Source organism: Phalacrocorax aristotelis, chromosome 13 (genome assembly GCF_949628215.1).
Source record: "Phalacrocorax aristotelis chromosome 13, bGulAri2.1, whole genome shotgun sequence".
In the NCBI taxonomy this organism is placed as follows: Eukaryota; Metazoa; Chordata; class Aves; order Suliformes; family Phalacrocoracidae; genus Phalacrocorax; species Phalacrocorax aristotelis.
In genome coordinates, this window is record NC_134288.1 from 8,863,684 (window position 1) to 8,882,514 (window position 18,831).

General features: G+C 51.9%; 1 protein-coding gene across 7 annotated transcripts in view; it reads left to right on the forward strand.

Annotated features, from left to right (window-relative positions):
• Positions 1–18,831, forward strand: part of CDH22 (cadherin 22) — a 95,810-nt gene that overhangs the window by 14,284 nt on the left and 62,695 nt on the right. For 6 of the 7 annotated variants that reach the window (XM_075108378.1, XM_075108376.1, XM_075108380.1 and 3 more), the window contains exon 2: positions 14,475–15,440. In XM_075108378.1, coding sequence (XP_074964479.1) covers positions 15,216–15,440 — 225 coding nt within the window. In that variant the 5' untranslated portion in view covers positions 14,475–15,215. Of the gene's footprint in view, positions 1–14,474; positions 15,441–18,831 lie in introns of those variants that run through there. The other variant, XM_075108382.1, reaches the window with a different exon arrangement.

An 18,831-nucleotide genomic window follows, 5' to 3' on the forward strand; every position in this document is an offset into this window, starting at 1 on the left:
TAAAATGAAACTGGGGGTGGGGTGTAGCAGCAGGACCCTCAGTTCTTGTGTCTCTGCAGTAAAGGGCAGAAAGAACAGGGAGGCTGTAAAGCCCATGCCAGCCTCTTCGTGGGCAGTGTTGGCCACTGTGGAGCCTTTTTGCTTACACTTATGTTAGTGGCTGTATTGGAACTGGCTGCCAGCAGGACCACCTCCGCCTCTTTTGGGCTTTGAAGGATCTTTCCTGATGTATGTCCACAAAGGAGAAACTTGGTCTCTCTTCTGAGCCCCAGACCTGGAGAGATGTCATTTGCTGACACAGCAGCAGCATTGGCAACTCTGCCTGGGCCCTAGGCATGAAGATTTTGGGAATCCAGGCTGGGAACACCTGTATGTCCATGCTGGCAGCAGACAGCAAAGCAGGAGGCTCCCAGAGCAGAACCATAGAAAGTCCGGAGTTGGAAGGAACCCACAAGGATCATCAAGTCCAACTCCTGTCCCTGCACAGGACAACCCCAAATTCACACCATGTCTCTGAGGGCATTGTCTAAGTGCTTCTTGAACAGCGTCAGGCTTGGTGCCGTGATGCCTCCCTGGGGAGCCTGTTCCAGTGCTCCACCACCCTCTGGGGGAAGAACCTTTTCCTGATATCCAACCTAAACCTCCCCTGGCACGTCTCCCTGCCATTCCCTCGGGTCCTGTTGTTGGTCACCAGAGAGAAGAGACCGGCGCCTGCCCCTCCTCCTCCCCTTGGAAGGACACTGCAGACTGCGATGAGGGCTGCCCTCGGCCCCCTCTGCTCCAGGCTGTACAAACCAAGTGACTTTAGCTGCTCCCTCATACAGTTTCTCCTCTAAACCCTTCACCAATTTTGTGTCCTTTCCCTGGACACTCTCCAGTAGCTTTATATCCTGAATGTACTGTGGTGCCCAACACTGCCCACAGCACTCGGGGTGAGTCCGCCCCAGCGCGGGGCAGAGCAGGACAATCCCCTCCCTCGCCCGGCTGCGATGCAGGGCTCGATGCCCCCCAGGGCACGGTTGGCCCTCTTGGCTGCCAGGGCACGCTGCTGGCTCGTGTTCAACTTGCCGGTGACCAGAACCCCCAGGTCTCTCTCTGCAGAGCTGCTCTCCAGCCTCTCGTTCCCCAGTCCGTATGTGCATGCAGGGTTGCTGTGCCCCAGGTGCAAAATCCGGCACTTGGCCTTGTTAAACTTCATACAGTTGGTGACTGCCCAGCTCTCTAGTTTGTCTAGATCTCTCTGCAGGGCCTCTCTGCCCTCACGAGTGTCAACAGCTTCTCCCAGTTATGTGTCATCAACAAACTTAATTAGTATTCTTTCAAGTCCTGCATCCAAGTCATTAACAAAGAGATTAAAGAGTGCTGGCCCCAAGATGGATCCCTGCGGAACCCCACTAGTGACCACCTGCCTGCCAGATGTAACCCCATTTACTATGACCCTTTGAGCCCAACCCATCAGCCAGTTCCTCACCCACTGCATTACGTGTTTATCCAGCTGCATGCTGGACATTTTGTCCAGGAGGAGACTGAGGGACAGTGTCAAAACCTTTACTAAAATCCAAAAAGATCACATCGACTCTCTTCCCTTGGTCAACTAGGTTGGGGGACCTTGTCATAGAAGGAAATCAAATTTGTTAGGCAAGACTTTCTCATCATGAACCCATGCTGCCTGGGACCAGTGACTGCATTGTCTTTCAGGTGTTTTTCAATAACTCCCAGACTAATCTTCTCCATAATTTTGCCAGGCACAGAAGTGAGGCTGATGGGCCTGTAGTTACCAGGGTCATCCCTGTTGCCCTCCTTGAAGACTGGGACAATGTTTGCCAGCTTTGAGTCAACTGGGACCTCTCCAGATTCCCAAGAGCATTTAAAAATCATTGAGGTGGCCACGGTCCCTTTTGATGAGGTGTCTAGTTCCATCCCAGGTTCATCACCCTCTGTGGGGGGAATGGGTGATTTGCCTTTCTCTGGTGTTAGCTGTTGCTACCCTTAGATCTGCCCATGGCATTTAGAGCTCTAATCTGCTCTGGGATGCTATGCACCTGTCCACAGCTCTCAGGAGAGCACCTAATAGCTGAAAGTGGAGGAGGAGAGTGATTCCTCCCTGGGCAAGGCATGCAAGTGGAAAATAAATGGGATCTGGCCAGGTAAAGTCTTTGAACAGCACCTGTAAGTACTGGTGGGGCTGCTCTGTGGTGGCTGCCTCTCCAAGCGCCTGCATCCCTTTGGACTTCAGCAGCTGTCTGCAATGTGGAGTGGCAGACATCATTCTGCTTGTGGTGGGTATGTGAGAAGTGTGATGCAGCTGACAGAGAAGAGAAAGCCTGGGTCTGTCTGGCCAGTACAGGGCACGTTACCTGGGCAGACAGGACAGAAATGGAGCAAGGCCTTGTCACGTGTTGTAGCATTTACTGGTGCATGTGGAAGAGCCAGGATCTGCCCTTCCTTAAAGGGAGGCAAGAGGATCAGCACTCCTCACCTCTGTGCACAGGGGAAGGCAGTGGGGCTGGCATGCCTTTCTTCAAACCGTCCCATCTCTCCCGGTCTGCAAACTATCCTCCTCTTGCTAGTTAATATTAGTATTCAGTTTGTGGAATGGGCTATGCAATTAACACAAAGGTACAGTTGTTCATTCTGACTGGAGGACTCATGGGATCAGATGTACTGGGGATAGGAAGCGGAGGCCTTCTGCTGGGAAAGAATGTCACAGCACAGCGGACACAGAAATGAAAAGCTATTAATAATGATCCCGGAACTTCACTTCCATCAGCTGTTTATTTAAAGGTGCTCCGTATTCAAAGCCTCCTGATTTATGTGGGCAATAACACTCACAGTCCTGGGATCACTTTTTTAAGCAAGGCTAATGGGGTGAAACCATCATACTGCGACAGTAGAGATCAAGCTGGGAAAATGATACTGGAGAGAAAAATAAACTATTGCCTAGATTATCTAGGAGCTATGCTGGGCTGGGAGTTGGTGTGAGCTCCCTGCTCTTTCAGCATTTATTAAGGCTTTTACTTCCTTTATTTCTTCTTCTTTGTGAACAGAATTTACCAGGCGTGGAAGGACACAAAAATTTGATTTTACCAGACAGGATGCTAAAAGCTTCTGGTTTTGCATTCAAGTGAAGTTTTGTCTGTAGTGCAATCATGTGTGGCTGTTCTGCCATGCAGGCCCCCAGGGGAGACAGCTTCCCCGTCCTTGTCTCCAGGGGTTCCCATCCTGACTCAGCCCATTCCTGAGGGACCGGTGCCTCTGGGGAAAGGGGTTTCTGCCCTCTTCTGTTATTGCTTGGTTTTTGCTTGCACACCTGTGGTATCGGGCCACCTCTGCCCTCAGCTGTGTGCCTGGAGGGGTGGAGATGAACCGTTCAGGGTTGTGGCGAGGCAGGGGAGAAGGGCCGCTCTGCTCTGGGGAGGGGGCCAGTTTCCATGCGGATTCTCTTCACTGGGCTGTTCGCCCTGGCAGCGTCAGTGAGGACTGCTCGGTGGGGCCATGAGCGCTGGGCCAGCACTGACCTGTCTGATGGATGTGGCACAAACTTGTGATGTTTACCTCATCCTGCGGCAGGGAGGTTGGGTTGCGGGTGCAAGAAGGGCTTGGGGTTGGAAGAATGCAAGAGAGCTGTGCCAGTTTCTTCTGAATCTGCCAAGCGAACCCTTGTGGGACAATAGTTGGTTTTACCAGCTCCCTCTGGACATCTGGCAGCGTGCAGGAGGACTGCCAAATATTGGCCATCCAGCGTATACGTGACTTTGTGGTATCTGCAACGCAGTGAGCCGCTTTTGCAAAACCTGCCTGCTTTTTCTGGGGAAGTGAAATAGCACTCACGCCACCAAGCTGTGGTACTGGCACTTGTAGTTCGTGTTACTCTGGACAGGGTCTGACTCCTGGGACACCACTCCCAAATGCTATGCATCATCAGAAAATAGTAGTGGTGATATAGTTAGTAGAATAAAGCAAATTATTCCAAATAAATAATGCATCTATCATTAATGGTCAAACAAAAATTTAGCCTATTGGTGTTGCCTGCAACTTGCTTGCAAGGAAGTTGTAATCGTTTATTCTGTTATAGGCTGGAGAAAGCCTTTATCTACAGCTCATTGGTGAATGGTGTGCTGTGAGGATTGCTTGCTTAGAGACCTGGCCCATCTGCTCCAGTGGTTAGGTCCGTGGTGCAGCAAGAGGGTCAAATTCCTCCTTGTTGTCGTTTGTGAGGGGGAGGTGGGCTTTGGTTTGAATGAGTGTCTGCCGGGGTGACCATCCAGAAGCCCTTTTGGGTCAGTGAAGCTCTGATGCCCTTTCTTAAGAACACCTGCTTGTTACTGGCCTGTTTCTGCTCAAAGTGCAGCCTTAGGGACCCAAGGAGGGACCTAGCAGGGCTCTCATCACCTGGGGCAGCCCCAAGGGGTGTGCAGTGGCCCAGTTCTTTCTGTGCTCCTCTTGGAGATACAAACTTTCAAATAGACTTGGCCAAACATGCTGCCTGTGTAGGAGACTCAGCTGCTAGGGGTTTCTGACAACTGTGGTGGACTTCTCTGAGCAACGCTGCATCTTAGCAAAGCATATTTGCTTCCCAGTTGGGGGGATGAGGCTGTGCAACATTCAGCTTCAGGTTCCTCTATTTCTGTGGTACCAAGATTCCTTCCTTTTCCCCAGTGTGTTTGCTCAAGAATTGCTGGAGAGCGTGAAGGTTTGGGGCTGGAGCCGCCTCTTCCACATGACAGAAAAGCCTGTGTTTAGGCATGACAGTATTGCTCGGGTGGTGGTGGTTGATGGTGATGACAGTGCGTGTGGGAGTGACGTGTGCTGGCGTGGTGCTCTGGCTGCTGCAGGGATGCTACGGGGCAAGTCTGGTAGCCTGAGTGGCTGAGGAGTGCAAATGCAGAGCAGTGGAATTTGGCAGGATATTGTTGCAAAAGTATTTTTCTTATCTGTTATACTATCTTGTTTCTAATTCTTGTTTAATGAGCTCTTCTGAAAATAAGGAAATCATTGTAACAGTTTTCTGAAGTGCGAAAGATCAGGCTGAAATTGGCGTTAAAGAGACTAATTACTCTCATTCTTCCACCTTTCTGACAGCTGTTTATTGCTGCAGACCTTGTCCTGAGGTGCTGAGGAAGCCACTTGCCTCTTGAGGCTGCTTTCGGCCTAAGGTACCTGCAATGGAAAGTTGGTACCTGCATCTAATTTGGGCTGTGTCCAACTTGATTGTTCTATTTCACCAGAAAAAAAGTACTGCTAAAACTGCGGGTATGAGACCTGTGGTGCAACTCCCCCAGGTCTTGTCCTGCTTTTCACTGCTCTCTTGTCCACTTCAGTGTGGATGATCCTATGCTGACTTGGCCTTAGTCACAAAACGACCATATGCTGCCACAGGAAGAGACTTCCTCGGTCTCATGTGTTCTGTAAAGAGGGGTCACAGGTCTCCTATGATGAAGACTGAGAGATTTCCAGGGACAAAATTTCCAAGAGGATTAAAATGTATAGGGAAGAAGAGTGAGCAGCAGGAAGACCTTCCTGAAAGCAATGTGTGCCTGCCATAGTATTTTTTTCACCAGAGGATTGAGTCTGAGCCTGACTTTGAACCCTGAGCAGCAAATGGAAGGGAGTTTCTTTGAACCCTTCTGGCTCAGGATAATACCCACTTGTTATTCTCTGTAGGAATTTGGGGAGACTTTCACTAGAGGTGGAAAGTTGCAGACAAGAAAGCTGTGAACATCTTCAATTTTCCATTTAATCACACAATATTGAATGATAAATAATTCATGCATCTGCCAAACATTTGCTTAAAAGAACCCAATTCCCTCCACATTTGTCAAAGTGCAAGGATTCCATTTTGTGGTGTGGTTTTTTTTTTAAATTTTAATCTGTGCTTTAACTCCCATCCAGATGCCCACTTGTCTGGGCTATCAGCCTCAATTCCACTCACCGTTTTGGGCAGTTTGGTGCTTGTGCCTTTCCTTTCTTGTCACTTTTGCTGGCCTCCAGGGCGCAAAGAAGTGGCAGCAGGAGGCAAGGAGGGGAGTGGTGGTGTTTGCTGTGTGTCCTTGGGCTGTGCCATGGGCATCAGCTCTGGTGGTGGTAGAAGCCTGACGGGCTTCTCTGCCCAGCTGTATGGGAGCAGTTCTGGCTTCTCATGAGGTAGTGAGGCATCAAAGATGTGAGGCTGTTGGGAATGCAACTTCTGACTCTGTACAGGGTGACTGTAAGGGGATGACTTTCAGATGTAGCTATCCAGATCCTAAAATTAAAGACCTGCTCTGAGCTCTGGAGCTGTCTCCACAACAGGAGGAACTCAGTCCACCCTGGCAGTTGTGACAGAGATGCTGCAATGGCTGCAGATACCTTCCCAATAACCAGCGCCACTCATCCGTGGCCTGTGGGGACAAAGGGTCTCTGATGCTCTCTCTGCCAGCGGTGCCAAGCCTAGGGCAGGGGTGTGCAGGAAGCGTGGTGGCTGGGTCAGTGCCCATTGCTGCAGGCAGGCATTGGAAAAGCAGCAATGTCACCTTGTCCTCCTGCCCAGCTAGAGATAGGGTCTCCTTCATGTGCTCTCCCTCAGCTTTACCTGAGTGTTAACGCCAATTTGGCACTGACTTTCAGTTCCTGTTTGGCCAGTCCCCTGGCTTAGTCCAGTTCTTCAGAAGATTCTTGCAATAGCCTTGACTAAGATAATCTCCTGTAATCTGTGGATTTTTTTTTTTCTACATGGGGTCTCTTGTCATTTTCTGCCAGGTCATGACTGAACTCATTGCTTGTTTTTTCCCTTTTGGTTTTTATATCAGATTTGGGCTCACGGCAACGTGGCTTCTTTTTTGTTTGTTTAGTTTTCTGTGTCTTCCCTCTTGTTTTTTTTTTTCTCTCCCCTCAGCTGTTGAGAACTCTGATTCTTCTGCCTCTGTTAATGATTCTGTTCACAAGCCTTTGAGAAGCTGGACAGATATGTCACATTTCCTTTCTCTGCTGAAGCAATTGCTGGGTCTGGCATGCACAGTGCTTAGCAGCGTACCGCTTTCCTGGCAAAGGAAAGACTAGCCATGCCCTGTCAGATCTGAGTGCTCGAGTGCTTTGTTTTGCTTTTTTGCTAGCACTTCAGGCAGTTTGTCAGGTTCACAGGAAAGAATGACTTGCCTGGAATCCCTTGAGTCGTCCCTCAGGATCAGCCTTCTCTCGCCGTTGGGAAGAGGTGCCAGCACTCCGGATGCATGGGGCTCAGTAGGGTGGCAGCAGGAGTTTGCGCTGCAGGTTTTTTGCTCTATGCCAACATCTGCATGTCCAGCTGTGCCAGTGCTGATGGGTGTACCCTGAGCTGTTGAATACCCAGGCTTTAGCACTGCATCAAATCGGCAGAGAGGGATGAAGAGGCCAGTGCGTGCTAGTGTTACGTTGTCACTCAGGTGTCAGAGGCTTCTGCCTCTGGAGCTGACTGGGGATTTGTGAGGCTAGGGAGACCTCCCGTCTGGGAAGCAGGAGGGAAACACCTTCTGCTACTGCTCCTTTGAAGCTGTGCTGCGTGTTGCATACATAACTGCAGCAAGCAGGATCCTGAGGGGAGCAAGGCGAAAGTCCACGAGCAGGAGGGACCGGCATGGGGCTAGCAGAGCTCGTGTGTAATGAATGAGCAGTGCAAGCACTTGCAGTCCCTGTGCTGAATGGCAGGAAGGGACCTGGGGTGCTCAAGGGCTCAGAGGGTGAAACTGGGAAAGGAGAAACCACAAACAGCATAGCAGAGCAGTGGCTGCTGTCTCTGGGGTCGAGCCGTTCCTAGGCTCTGGACATGGACAGCACACCTCTCCGGGGCTGTGGCTTCTCCCATCTATCTGACTTGCCTCCTTGGCACTCAGAGGCAGAGGTTTCGCATACTCAGCTGGGACAGCAGTTTGCCCTGGAGGCAGATTGCTCTGCCTGGTTAGTCAGAGCCTCCTGAGAGCTGTGGTCAGCTGGCTCCTTGTCCGAGGATTGGTGCAGGTATGCTGGCCTGGCTGGTGCAGCTTGCTCTGCCCAACGTGGCTAGCTGCGCTCCAGCCTGCGGATGTGTTAGGCACAGAGTGGCTCCATGCTTTCTATTCCTTCTTGGCTTGGAGGTGGTTTCTCCCAGGCCTGGGCAGAGGGAATCATGTATGTATTCAGGGCCACAGGAAGATGCCTTTGCTTCCACCTCCTCTCAGAGATTGTTTTTAAAGACAAATTAAAAGTATTGTATTCACGTAGACAAGGCATGAAAATTCCATATTTGGAAAAGAATTGCTACAGAGCGAGACCGTTATGGCTGTAAAACCCTCTTCCCTAAGGCAGACTTTGAGATTTTCTTTGCAATTAAAATTTCTTTGAAACTTGGACCAAAGAAGATTTGGAAGAAAAAAATCTCCTGAACTTTGAAAATACTTCTTTCCAAACAATGCTTGTGTGAGAGCCTTAACAAATACTGTTCCTCCCAATGTGTCCAACAGCAGAAAGTGACTGAACATGAGAAGTCAAAAGGTTGTGAATGGCTCCTGCTCTGACAATTGTCACACTCTTCTATTAGAATTTCTCAAGGCAGCATCAAAGGGCACAATAATTAAACGTAAAGCAACTTAAAAAGAAGAGAGAAAATGGATGTTTAGTCATACAGTCCTGGGCACTGTGTAGGTAGAAATTCCTCTGGAAAAACAACTTTACCTGGACTGTGTACAAGTTTTATCTGAGAAAAAAAGCAGAGGAAGGATTCCCCTGCTAGGAGAATAATTCTAAGGAAACAGAAAGAGGAAACCCAGAGATTTACTTCAAGAACAAGCATGACTAAACTTTTACTAAGTATAATGGGCTTTCTGCCCTGTTGTCAAAGCCGAGGCCAGGGTGACATTAGTGAGAAAACTTGATTTTATCATTATCTGCCTGTCGTCTGTGCTCTGTATCAGGGCTGAAGACTTGCTGAAAGGCAGATTGCTATCAAACATTGCTTTGCACAGTCTGGACCTGCACTTGGGATATGTTCATCCAGTAACTGTGGTTACACGAGCCGTTCACTGCATAAGTAAAAATAAAAGTAATTTAAATAACTTCTTTCAGAAGCCTCTATAGTTTTGAATCCCTTGGCCACATAGATAATCCAGCATTTATACACGCTGTGATGCTATGTGCCATCCAGATCAATATCTCTAGCCACCTCTCACTTGATTGGCGAAATGCGTTGAGATTCTGGAAGGGATACTGAATTAGAGTATGCCTTCTGCAGAATGTATTTCAGCAGAGGGGTGCTATGGGGGCTCCAGAGCTTGCAGTGGTGAAAACCTGTCTAACTTGCAGATGCTCTCTGTGGCACAACAATATTGTGACACGTTGTCCAGCTTTGTTTTATCCAAACATTGGGCATTAAATGCCACATCATTGGTGGGATCTGCTGTTGAATGGGAACTTGCAGTGCAGTGGCTATGATCATAATCTGTTTTGATGTGAGTGGGCATCCCACACCTTTGCTCTCACCAGTGCTGATGTCCCTTACAGAATTAGCAATGCATGTTAATGTATTCCAGCCAAAGATATTTCTTTATGGTGGCTGTGGGTACTGCAGTGGTGCAAAGGGAATAGGAGCAGCAGCCAGGTTGTAGTGTTGGTCTCTAGTGTTTTAAATCTGCAGAACACTCTCTGTAGGGCTGAGGGCTGGATGCCCAGACTATTCCATTGTCCAGCCCAAAGCGGTTTCTGTAAAATGCCTTTGGGATGCAGGAAGGAACTGTGGGAAGTTATGGGGATATAGATGGGTGCCTGGCCATGGTGCAGTGGTCCCAGGTTAGTGTGGTACTGAGGTGTGTTGTCAGAGGCAGTGTGTGGGATGTTGGATGTTGCAGGTGATACGCTTGCCACATGGTCTAGCCTGGAGTTGATAGTATCTTATGTCTGGTAAGATTGCCTCCTCCTTCGTCTCTAGATTTCAAGAAGTTTGTAAAAGGGAAACGTATTTTTGCCTCATCTTGTCTTACAATATCCAGTACAGAAAGTGAGCTCCAGAGAGCCTGAGCTCATGTCTTAGCCCTAGGCCTGGAGATTATGAACCATCTTAAAGCTTTGCAGCAGCCTTGCCATGCTTGTATTACCTCCACACAACAGATACTGGAAGCATGCTCTAGCCAGCCTGTTCCTTTTCCCAGAAAGGGAAGCATTAAGTAGATTTGAATTCTATTTAACGGGAGGAGATGTGGTTACGCACCGCGTGCTGCACTGTAGACAGTACTAGAGAAGGATTGCTGTTGAAGTAATTGCAGGTTTTTTTGCTGCCCTGTCTCCCAGCAAGGCCTATCTGAGGCTGGGCTGTCATGCTGCCCATGGTCTCGGGTGTGAGGCCGGTGGGCTCCCTGTGGATGCAGACTCTGAGCTGGCACTAACATGGTCCCCAGAGCTGCTGTTGTGCTTCCACATGGCCTCAGCTGTTCCCTTGCAGCTGGCACGTGTGGATGGTGCTGGACCCTTTGCTGAGCTCCTTGGTCTCTGCTGTTATTGCTGCATACAGTAGATGACAAAGCTGCCCTTCGGGCTCGCCCTCTGAGCCCTCAGGTAAAGGCACACTGGGGTCACGAGATGCTGGGCAGAGAATGGAGGGGCCAGGTTGGTGCTGGAGGCCTGCCCTGCTATTTGGAGAGGGTCTCCGGATAGACTTGCACATTTGGGGAAGGAGCTGGTGTGGACCTGTCGTCTTCTTGCCGTGCCAACAGTGAGGCGTGTCTGGCTGCTTGCTGGGGAGTCTAGCAGGAGCTTTTGTCCATCTACCTCCTGTCCTGGGTCATCTCCAAAGATGCTGTAATCCTGCCTGTTGGAAGCAGCACTGTGAACCACTGACAAGGCTGTGTCTATGCCCTACATCCATCTCCAACCTGCCTCTTGCATCTCCCTGTGTAGTAGTTATGCTCAGTGCCAAAGCTGACAGAACAGTGTTGGAGCAACCAACGTGGCATGCTCATGACTGCTCCAGACCAACAAGGCAGACCTTGGGATGCAGGCACACCACAGCTCTTCCCCGGTCCCACTTTGTCATTGTGTGGCCTGCCCTTGGGAAGCCAGTGGAGAGCACAGTGTGAGAGAAACTATCCAGCAGCACAACAGTCCATAAGCTCCCAGTTTTCATCTGTGAGGTTGGACATGGGGGTCAGGACTGAGCTACTGTCTCTGATCAGCAACCTCCTTGCTGCAGCCTCCCTTTTCTTGTGTCCTTTAGGGTGTGGGTATGCCACGGAAAAACAGGAGAATGCCAAAGCTGTAGGGAGCTTCTGTCTTGTGCTTGGTATTCATTCTGTGGCTCTGCCCTCCCAGGAGTAGCACAAGCAGTGCCTTACTCCCCAGCAGCTTTTGTAGCATCCTTGTGGCCATTCCGGACAGAGGGAGCAGTCCCAGTGCTCATGCAGGCAGTTCATGTATCTCTGCTGGGAGGTGCTGAGGAGCAAAGGCAGTGCACCCAGGCCTGCGTTAGCACAGACAGCAAGCTGGGGTCAAGGGGTGAGGGGTCTCCTTCTGCTCTGTTGCGTTTTTCATAGCTGATGGGGAGCTCTGCACTTCCTGCTGATTATAAGGGTTTGACTTAGAGGAACAGTACTGGTGTGGCTGTCCTTCTAATAGAGCTGCAGGCACAGGGAGCCCTGCATGAGCTCCCAGGGCACTCACCTGGCCTCTGGCTGGTGTCGCCCCTCCCTGGGCTCCTGGGGCCCTACTGCCCTGGCTCTGGGGCTGCAGCGGTGTTGGGCAATGATATAGTTTGGAGGTATAGGGCTGTGATGTACTGGGCAGTTCTATCTTTGTGTGTTGTTGCTTGCCTGTGTCTTCCCCCTCCCCCTGCCTGCTTTCCCCTGCATCAGCCTGCATTTGTAAAATGAAATAAATATTGACACGGATGGGATGCTATTCAATTTGTCCTGATCACTGGGCTGCGGTGAGTTCTGACAGAGCACAGTGTAAAACATAAGCTCAGGATGTAATTTCTACTGTCAACATGATGTACAGTATAGCTGTGCCAAATACACACCGACAAACTGCACAAGCTCTTGTGGGGAGGGGTGGGGGAGGGGGGGTGTGCTGATAATTGGGAAGTGGGGATCACAGAGCAGCAGGAGAGAGGGCATCACCCTGGGCCCGGGGTGGTGCAAGAGTCTGGTGCTTCACTGTATGGGTGAAAGCCTGCCTGGCACAGCGAGTGCGTGGGCGTGCTGCCATGCGTGTGCATGTGTGCTGTGCACCTGCAGCCGCATGCTACTGCCTGCTTGGGATGCTGTGCTGCGGGCTGGTTCTGCCTGCAACGGCAGCAGCTCCCACTAGTTATTTATGGCTTTGCTGCTCACGTGTGGCAGAGAGAAGTGGCACTTCCAGCTGTTGGTGAAAGGTCTTCAATAACACAGGGAAATAAATGTTGCGCTAGTCTTGGTTCCCGTGCAATGGGGCCTCTGTGGTGCTTTGCAGCCCTGGGGTACTTGGAATCCTGCTGCAACATGTGCAGGCTGATGCAAGGGCACAAGCAGGACTTGGGGCTCTCTGGTCTGCTGCATCTTGAAGAGGTCTGTGATGTGACAGCCAGAAAGAACAGTGTCCACAGTGAGAAGAGGTATGACACTGACCCAAGCTGCGGCCTGAAGCTGTGACAGCAGAGAAGCAGGCTGAGAATTTATGGGTGGAGAAGAGTCCAGTTTGTGACAACGACCTTTGCTATAGATGTGGCTCTGCCAGTGTTTCTAGGTGGCTCCTGGGTATCAAGGGCTGGAGCTTGCAATATATATGCAGTATATATGGGCTTTGCAGTCTGGGACCTAAGCGTCTTAGAGGTGCGTGAGGCAAATTGGGTTACGCAGCCTCCATTGCTACCCACAGGAAGAGCATGCAAACAGCTCAGCTGAATGTAGCTGAACTTTGGACACATGAGAGAGCTACCAGCAAACCACATTAGTTCAGACGTAGCAGTAAGATGAGAAATCTGTAAAATGTAAAGAGCAGCATAATGGCCAAGACGCTAAACACAAGGTTGTGGTTCCCACAGCAACGGCAGCCCAGCCCATGCGTGCTCAGCGGGACTCTCCTCTCTGTGGCAGTAGCTGCTCTGTGGAGTGCTCAGATGCAACAGGGCTGAGCAAGTTGCCTTGGGAACTGTGGGCCAGCTTGTCCACCAGCTGGGGAGCAGCTCGGCTGGAGCTGTGCTCACCCACTGTGGCATCTTTTGCCCTCGCTTCCTCTTCTCTGCCTTGCTTTAGTGCGTGCATTTAAATTGTTGCTTTTACTGGTTTATTGATACTGTTCAGGATTTAGTTACTTCCATTTATATGCTGTAACTCTGGCAAGGCTGAAAGAAAAGGCTCAGTGCCTGTTTCTGAATGAGTAGCAGTGCCGTCCTTGCGTGCATCCAGGGCTGGCTCCAGTGTGTGGCTCAGGTCGTCAGGTCATGGAGGAAATCTGCAGCTTGCAGCTGCCACTCAGGTGTGAAATGGTGCGATGAGGGGAATGACGATGGCTCCTACTGCCCTCACAGAGCCAGTGCTGATGCTGCCTGCCAGCTATGTGCCCTGAGCACTGCGTGCTGGAGACAGCCAGGGCAGTGTGCTGCCTTCCTGCCAGCTCAGGGCCCTTGGATGCTGACCTTACTCATAGTGCCTGGATTTGCACCACTGGGCTGACTTTCTTTCAGTCTCCCCATGTGTTCAGGTCTTCAGTGGTTGCTGTCTTGTCAGGCTTCTGGCAGGGCTTTATAAACCAGCATGGAGTAGCCTGGATGGCAAGGAGAGGGTGTCAGGGTGGGCAGAGTGGGAGACTTCGGCAGCTGGGGCTGCTTCTCCATGAGGCTTTTCTCCCCAGGTGCTCACGGAATGCAAACTACCCTTGGCTACAGGTCTCGTATCTTTATCCCTAGTGCCTTGTGGGTGGCTTGAAGCTTTCTCCAGAGCCCTTTCTTAAACTGTTAGCTTTAAAGTTAGCCAGGTGGTAAGTCCTTGAACAGATGCTTTTCTCCTAGCCCATGGCTGCAGAAGTGAGCTGCCAGGAAATCTTCTGCTGGGGAAGACTAGCAGCAGCGGCTGGACAGCCAGCACCTCCCACTGTTAGGCACTGGCATCCCCTGGCATGAGTCTAGTCTGTGCCTGCAGGACCCGTGTGGTCCTGCCTGTGCCTATGCAGAGGCAGCCGCAGCTGTGCAGTGCCGGCGTGCTGCCTACAAGTCTCCCACCAGTGCAGGCAGCACTGGCAGCAGACCTCACTCCCCTCGGCAACGAGGGCAGCATGGTGAGGAGGTGCCCACAACAGTGGGGCTCCTTGGTCTTGGAGTCCCTGCTGGAGCAAATGTCCATAGTGATGAGAGCTCTACAGGTTGCTGCTCTCCCTTCCAGGGTCCCTGCTTTAGCAGGACCTGTGAGTCTGGGGTCTGCGGTGGGGCACCTGGGGCAGGGTGGGAGATACTGACCAAGGCTGCATGGGGGGGGCACAGAGCCCTGCTCTTACACCAGCACTGATACCTTGGCCTTTTCCAGACTCCTGGGGATGCTGCCGGCTGCCCTGCACCTCCCTGTGTGAGCCAGCAGAGGATGGAAGTGACTGGCATCAGCTGGGCAAAGGACCCTTCGCCAGGTGCTGGGATGTCACCCTCCTGAAGATGGGAGTTACAAATGGGCTTGTGAACTGCATGTGCGGCACAGGCACCTGCGCTGCCAGACCCCTCGTGCAGTAGTCTGGGGCCACCGCAGGACAGGCAGACATTGGCCACAGCAGCTCATCCTGTTAACTCCTCCATGGAACCGTACATGGCAAAGCTTCCCTTCGCTTCCCGTGAATGACGGTCGCAGGCGCCTGTGCCCCGCACACCACCGCGGAGCTCCCTGCCTGCTGGCGGGGTGGGCAGCAGGCTGTGCGTGACCCCGCTCCCCAGCGAGACCGGCGGCAGCTGAGCACGGAGCCGTGCAGCTCTGTCCCCGGGGACAAATGCCAGCTGCCAGACTCTTCTCTGGAGACCCAGGAGCAGCCTGTGAGGCACCAGCACTAACTGCTCCCATGCTAGCAGTGGGCAGTCTGGGACGCCTGTTGTCACAGATGTGACTCCAGCCTGCTGGGATGGGAGTGCTCCAGCTGCAGGACACGGCATGCAGCAGGGGTGGGAGCGCTCTGCATTGACCAGTGAGCCCCATGCTGCTAGTGTGGACTTTCTTCCTCCTCTTCCCTAAAGAATACTAGTTGCCTGTCCAAAAGCTACGGCTCATGCAGCCTCCTAAAGTGCAATGGCGAAGGGTCTGCAGGGCTTCTCGTGGACCATGCTGCTGCTGTTCTGCGCCATCCAGGATCTGGGGGCCTGGGCTATGCACACTGCGGTGGAGGGCCCTGGCCTAGGGCAGCCGGGGGACCCCACGCTGCTGGCCAGCGGGCGAGTGAAGCGTGGCTGGGTCTGGAATCAATTTTTTGTGGTGGAGGAGTACACGGGCACAGAGCCGCTGTATGTGGGGAAGGTAAGGTAAACCTATGTCTCCATGGGGCTGACCAAGCCAGTGGCAGAGCAGGGCATGCTGGCAGCATGGTCAAGCCTGGTGGGCTAGAGGGGGCCTGCATGAAGGTTGCTCATGGTGGCCTGGTTAGAAAAACACTGGGTGGACTGGGGTGGCAGGAGCCTGGTCGGTCCCTGCCGGGGGGTGGTGAGGTTAACGTGTTCCCAGAGACTTTAGAGCAGGAGCACACCAAAATTCACATCTGTGCTCTTCCAGTTGTGTGTTGGGTTCTCATGGTGTTTGGGGTGGGTGCAAGAAAGGGTGCAGCTCTGGGTGTTGTGGGGGTGGTGGGGAAAGCTCAACCTTATCTGTGTGGGAGGACCTGCTGGACTGGAGCAGATGTGCAGGCTGGGCCAGGCTGGCAGGTTGGCGTCTGCTCATGGTGGTCCCTGCCATGTCTTGGGAGCCAAAGTGCTGCTGTAATGCCAAGGACCTTCTGCCCCCAGCAGTTGCTGCCCCTTCAGCATTGGGATAATGTGCTGGGTTTTGTTTTGTGGCTCCCTTCTGGTCCTGGAAGGACTGTGCTCTGTTGGATCTGCAGGCTACAGCAGCTGTTTCCCAAATATCTCTGCGGCCTGCGGCCGGCAGAGGTGATGTCACACTCTAGTTGTGGTGTGGAAGTCCTGCTCTTGTTTGTGGCCAGAGTGAGGTTGTTGCAGGATTTATGTATCTCAGGCTGGCCTGCAAAACGTGGTATGGAAGGTGCTTGGTGTGGTTGTGCAGGGCTTGAAGGTACCCTGAGCCCCAGCACTGGTGATAGAGCTTTCCTGGGGCTTGCCAGGAGCCGTGCCCCTCAGGCCTGTACTGCGGGCGGACCTGGGTGCCGGCTGGGAGCTGCACTGTGGTACTATGCTGCTCCTAGGACCAGACCCTTGCTGGGCTTTGTGCAGGCAGTGGCACCAATAAACTTCCAGGGGGACACACTGGGAGGTTTCAGCCTTGCTGTAACCGGTGCATCCTGCTCTGCTGCGGGAAGGTGTGATAGTGATCACTGGAGCATGCTGGCCCCCCCATGCTGGAAAAGCCCTGATCTCCCTCTGGCAGTCTCCCTTCTCTGCAAGGGGGTGACTATTTGTGCTGTCCTGGCTCTTGTCATTGCTTGTGTGCCCTGCAGAGAGGAGTGCCAGCAAACCTGGAGCTGCTGGCAGGTAACAGTGCCTTGCTGGGCAGGACTGGGTCTGCTCTTGGGAACTTGCTGCTTCCCTGCTATGTGACCTCCTGGGGCATGGGGAGGCTGGATATGGACCTCTGCTCCCTCTATTCCTGGTGTCCTGAGGCTGAAGGAGCATTTTGTCTTGCGGTTGCTGGGCTTTGCCCTTTTCTGGGAGCTGTGGAGAAGCTGCCCTGTGGCTCCCATGTGCTGGGAGGACGTGTAATTTGTATATTGCTGAAGGCAGTGCTAGCTGTTGGGACAGTCAGAGGAGCGTGCTGCAAGCCAGCTAGAGCCACCCCTGTGGAGGCATGGGCTCTCCCCAGAGAAAAATGTCCAAGAGCTCATGCAGCAGGGCTGCCTGATGGCCTCAGCTGTCTGGTCATGAGTCTGGAGGAGGCTTGAAAATGGGCCTCTTGGCTAGGGGCCAGCTGGGATTTCAGTGGTGATTTGTGTCCATTTCAGCAGGCACTCGAAAGCTGCACTCCTCCGCCACGACGCTCAATGCAGTTACAGCTAATTCACAGCTCCCCTGGGAAGCGACTGGAAGCATCAGGCCCTGTCAAACTCCAGAGGTAGCCTAGCAACCGCCTCATCTCCAAAATGAACCCAGGAACCTACAACTAACCCATTTTACAGCCCCTTTCCACATCATTCACCGCATCACCCACCCCACTCAGAATAAACAGCCAGCCTCCACTGAAAACCATTCCCTGTGAATATTGATCCCTTTGAAAGCAACCCAGGGCCAGGCTTTTCCCTGGGGCTGGGAGAAACTGGGGTGGCCTGGGTTGGGGTGGCCCAGGTTGGGGTGGCCCCAGCTTCCCGGGGCAGTGTGCCAGCCCTCCTGGCACAGCCTGTGGGTCCAGCAGCCTTCCTGCACGAGGGACCTGCGGCTCCCTGCGGTGTAGCTGAGGCTTGCCCTCCATGGATGCCTCTTGCACACCTACATGTGTTTTTCGAAGGGCCAGTACCATTTCCATAAAATCTGGGTTCTCTAGCTAATCCTTCTTCTGAACTGTAATTTCCCCTGAGGCTGCTGTCAGTTTGATGTGGATTTCTTTGGGTTTTTTAAATAGAATTATGGGGTCAGCACTAGTTACAAACTTCTGCATGTGGACAGATCTATTTTAGATAGAGGAGAGGATTAAAGGGAAAAAAGCAGATTTAATTAAGTTGCTAATATTTAAAAAAAATTGATGAACTCCGGCTTTATGAGTTGGAGCAAACAGTGTGCCTTTATTACGGGCTAGTTTTATTTGATTTTCTTTCTTTTCCAGCCCCAGAGTCATTTTTTATTTGTGTATCTGTGCTTTCTGTTAATTGCTTTTAATAAGGAATGTGCACCTCTGCTCACATTTAATTTTGATTTAATTATTAGTAAGTAATTAATGGCATAATAAAATTCCTAGTTGTAGCCTTTCAGGACAAGGAAACTATTTTCCTGTTTAACAGACTGAAAAGATCAGCCTTTTGTCCACCTTCTGGATGGCCCTGGCTGCTGTGGACATTCTTGTCCTTGATCGGAGGAGCTGAGCTGCAGGTGGGGGATTCCCTATGCTCCTGGGGTGCAGCGCTGCAGATGGCCCGTGGGCTGGAGGGAGCTCAGTGGGGCCCTGGGGCCGGCACGGGTCTGTGCCATGCCAGGGCTGCCTAACTTTTCTCGCCTGCCGTGCCCAGTGATGACAGAGGTGCCCAAGCCTGCATGGGACTGTGGTGCTCCCTGAGCCTGCCTGCTGTAACGGCGAGGCCAGGCAGGAGAGAATCCCAGGGGTGTGGTCTGGGCCTGTGGCATCTCCCCTCAGACGTCTGTAGTCTGTTATCCAGCCCTCCCCCATTAGTTGTTGTTTAGTCAAGCAGCACAGATTTAGCTCTTTTAATCTTCCCTTGTAAATCAATCTCTACAGCCCCTTGAGCCCGGGCTCCATTTTTCTTCCTAGTGTTCCAGTTTGCAGGGATGCTGGTGTCTGCTCTGAGCAGTCAGCGATGAGCAAATATGTAAAGAGGATAGGCTGAGAGCTCATTGTGGTTCTGGGAAGAGGTGCTGGGTGGTTTATCTCTGGCCTAATTATTAATCATGAGCGTGGTGTTCAGCAGAAAAATGCAGGTTTGTTACCTGCACTGTACAGACCAGGTGCACCTTTTTCTTTCTGAAAAGCTTGATCTCTAGCAGAGTATTAGTGACCATTAAGGAGCGGATTATAT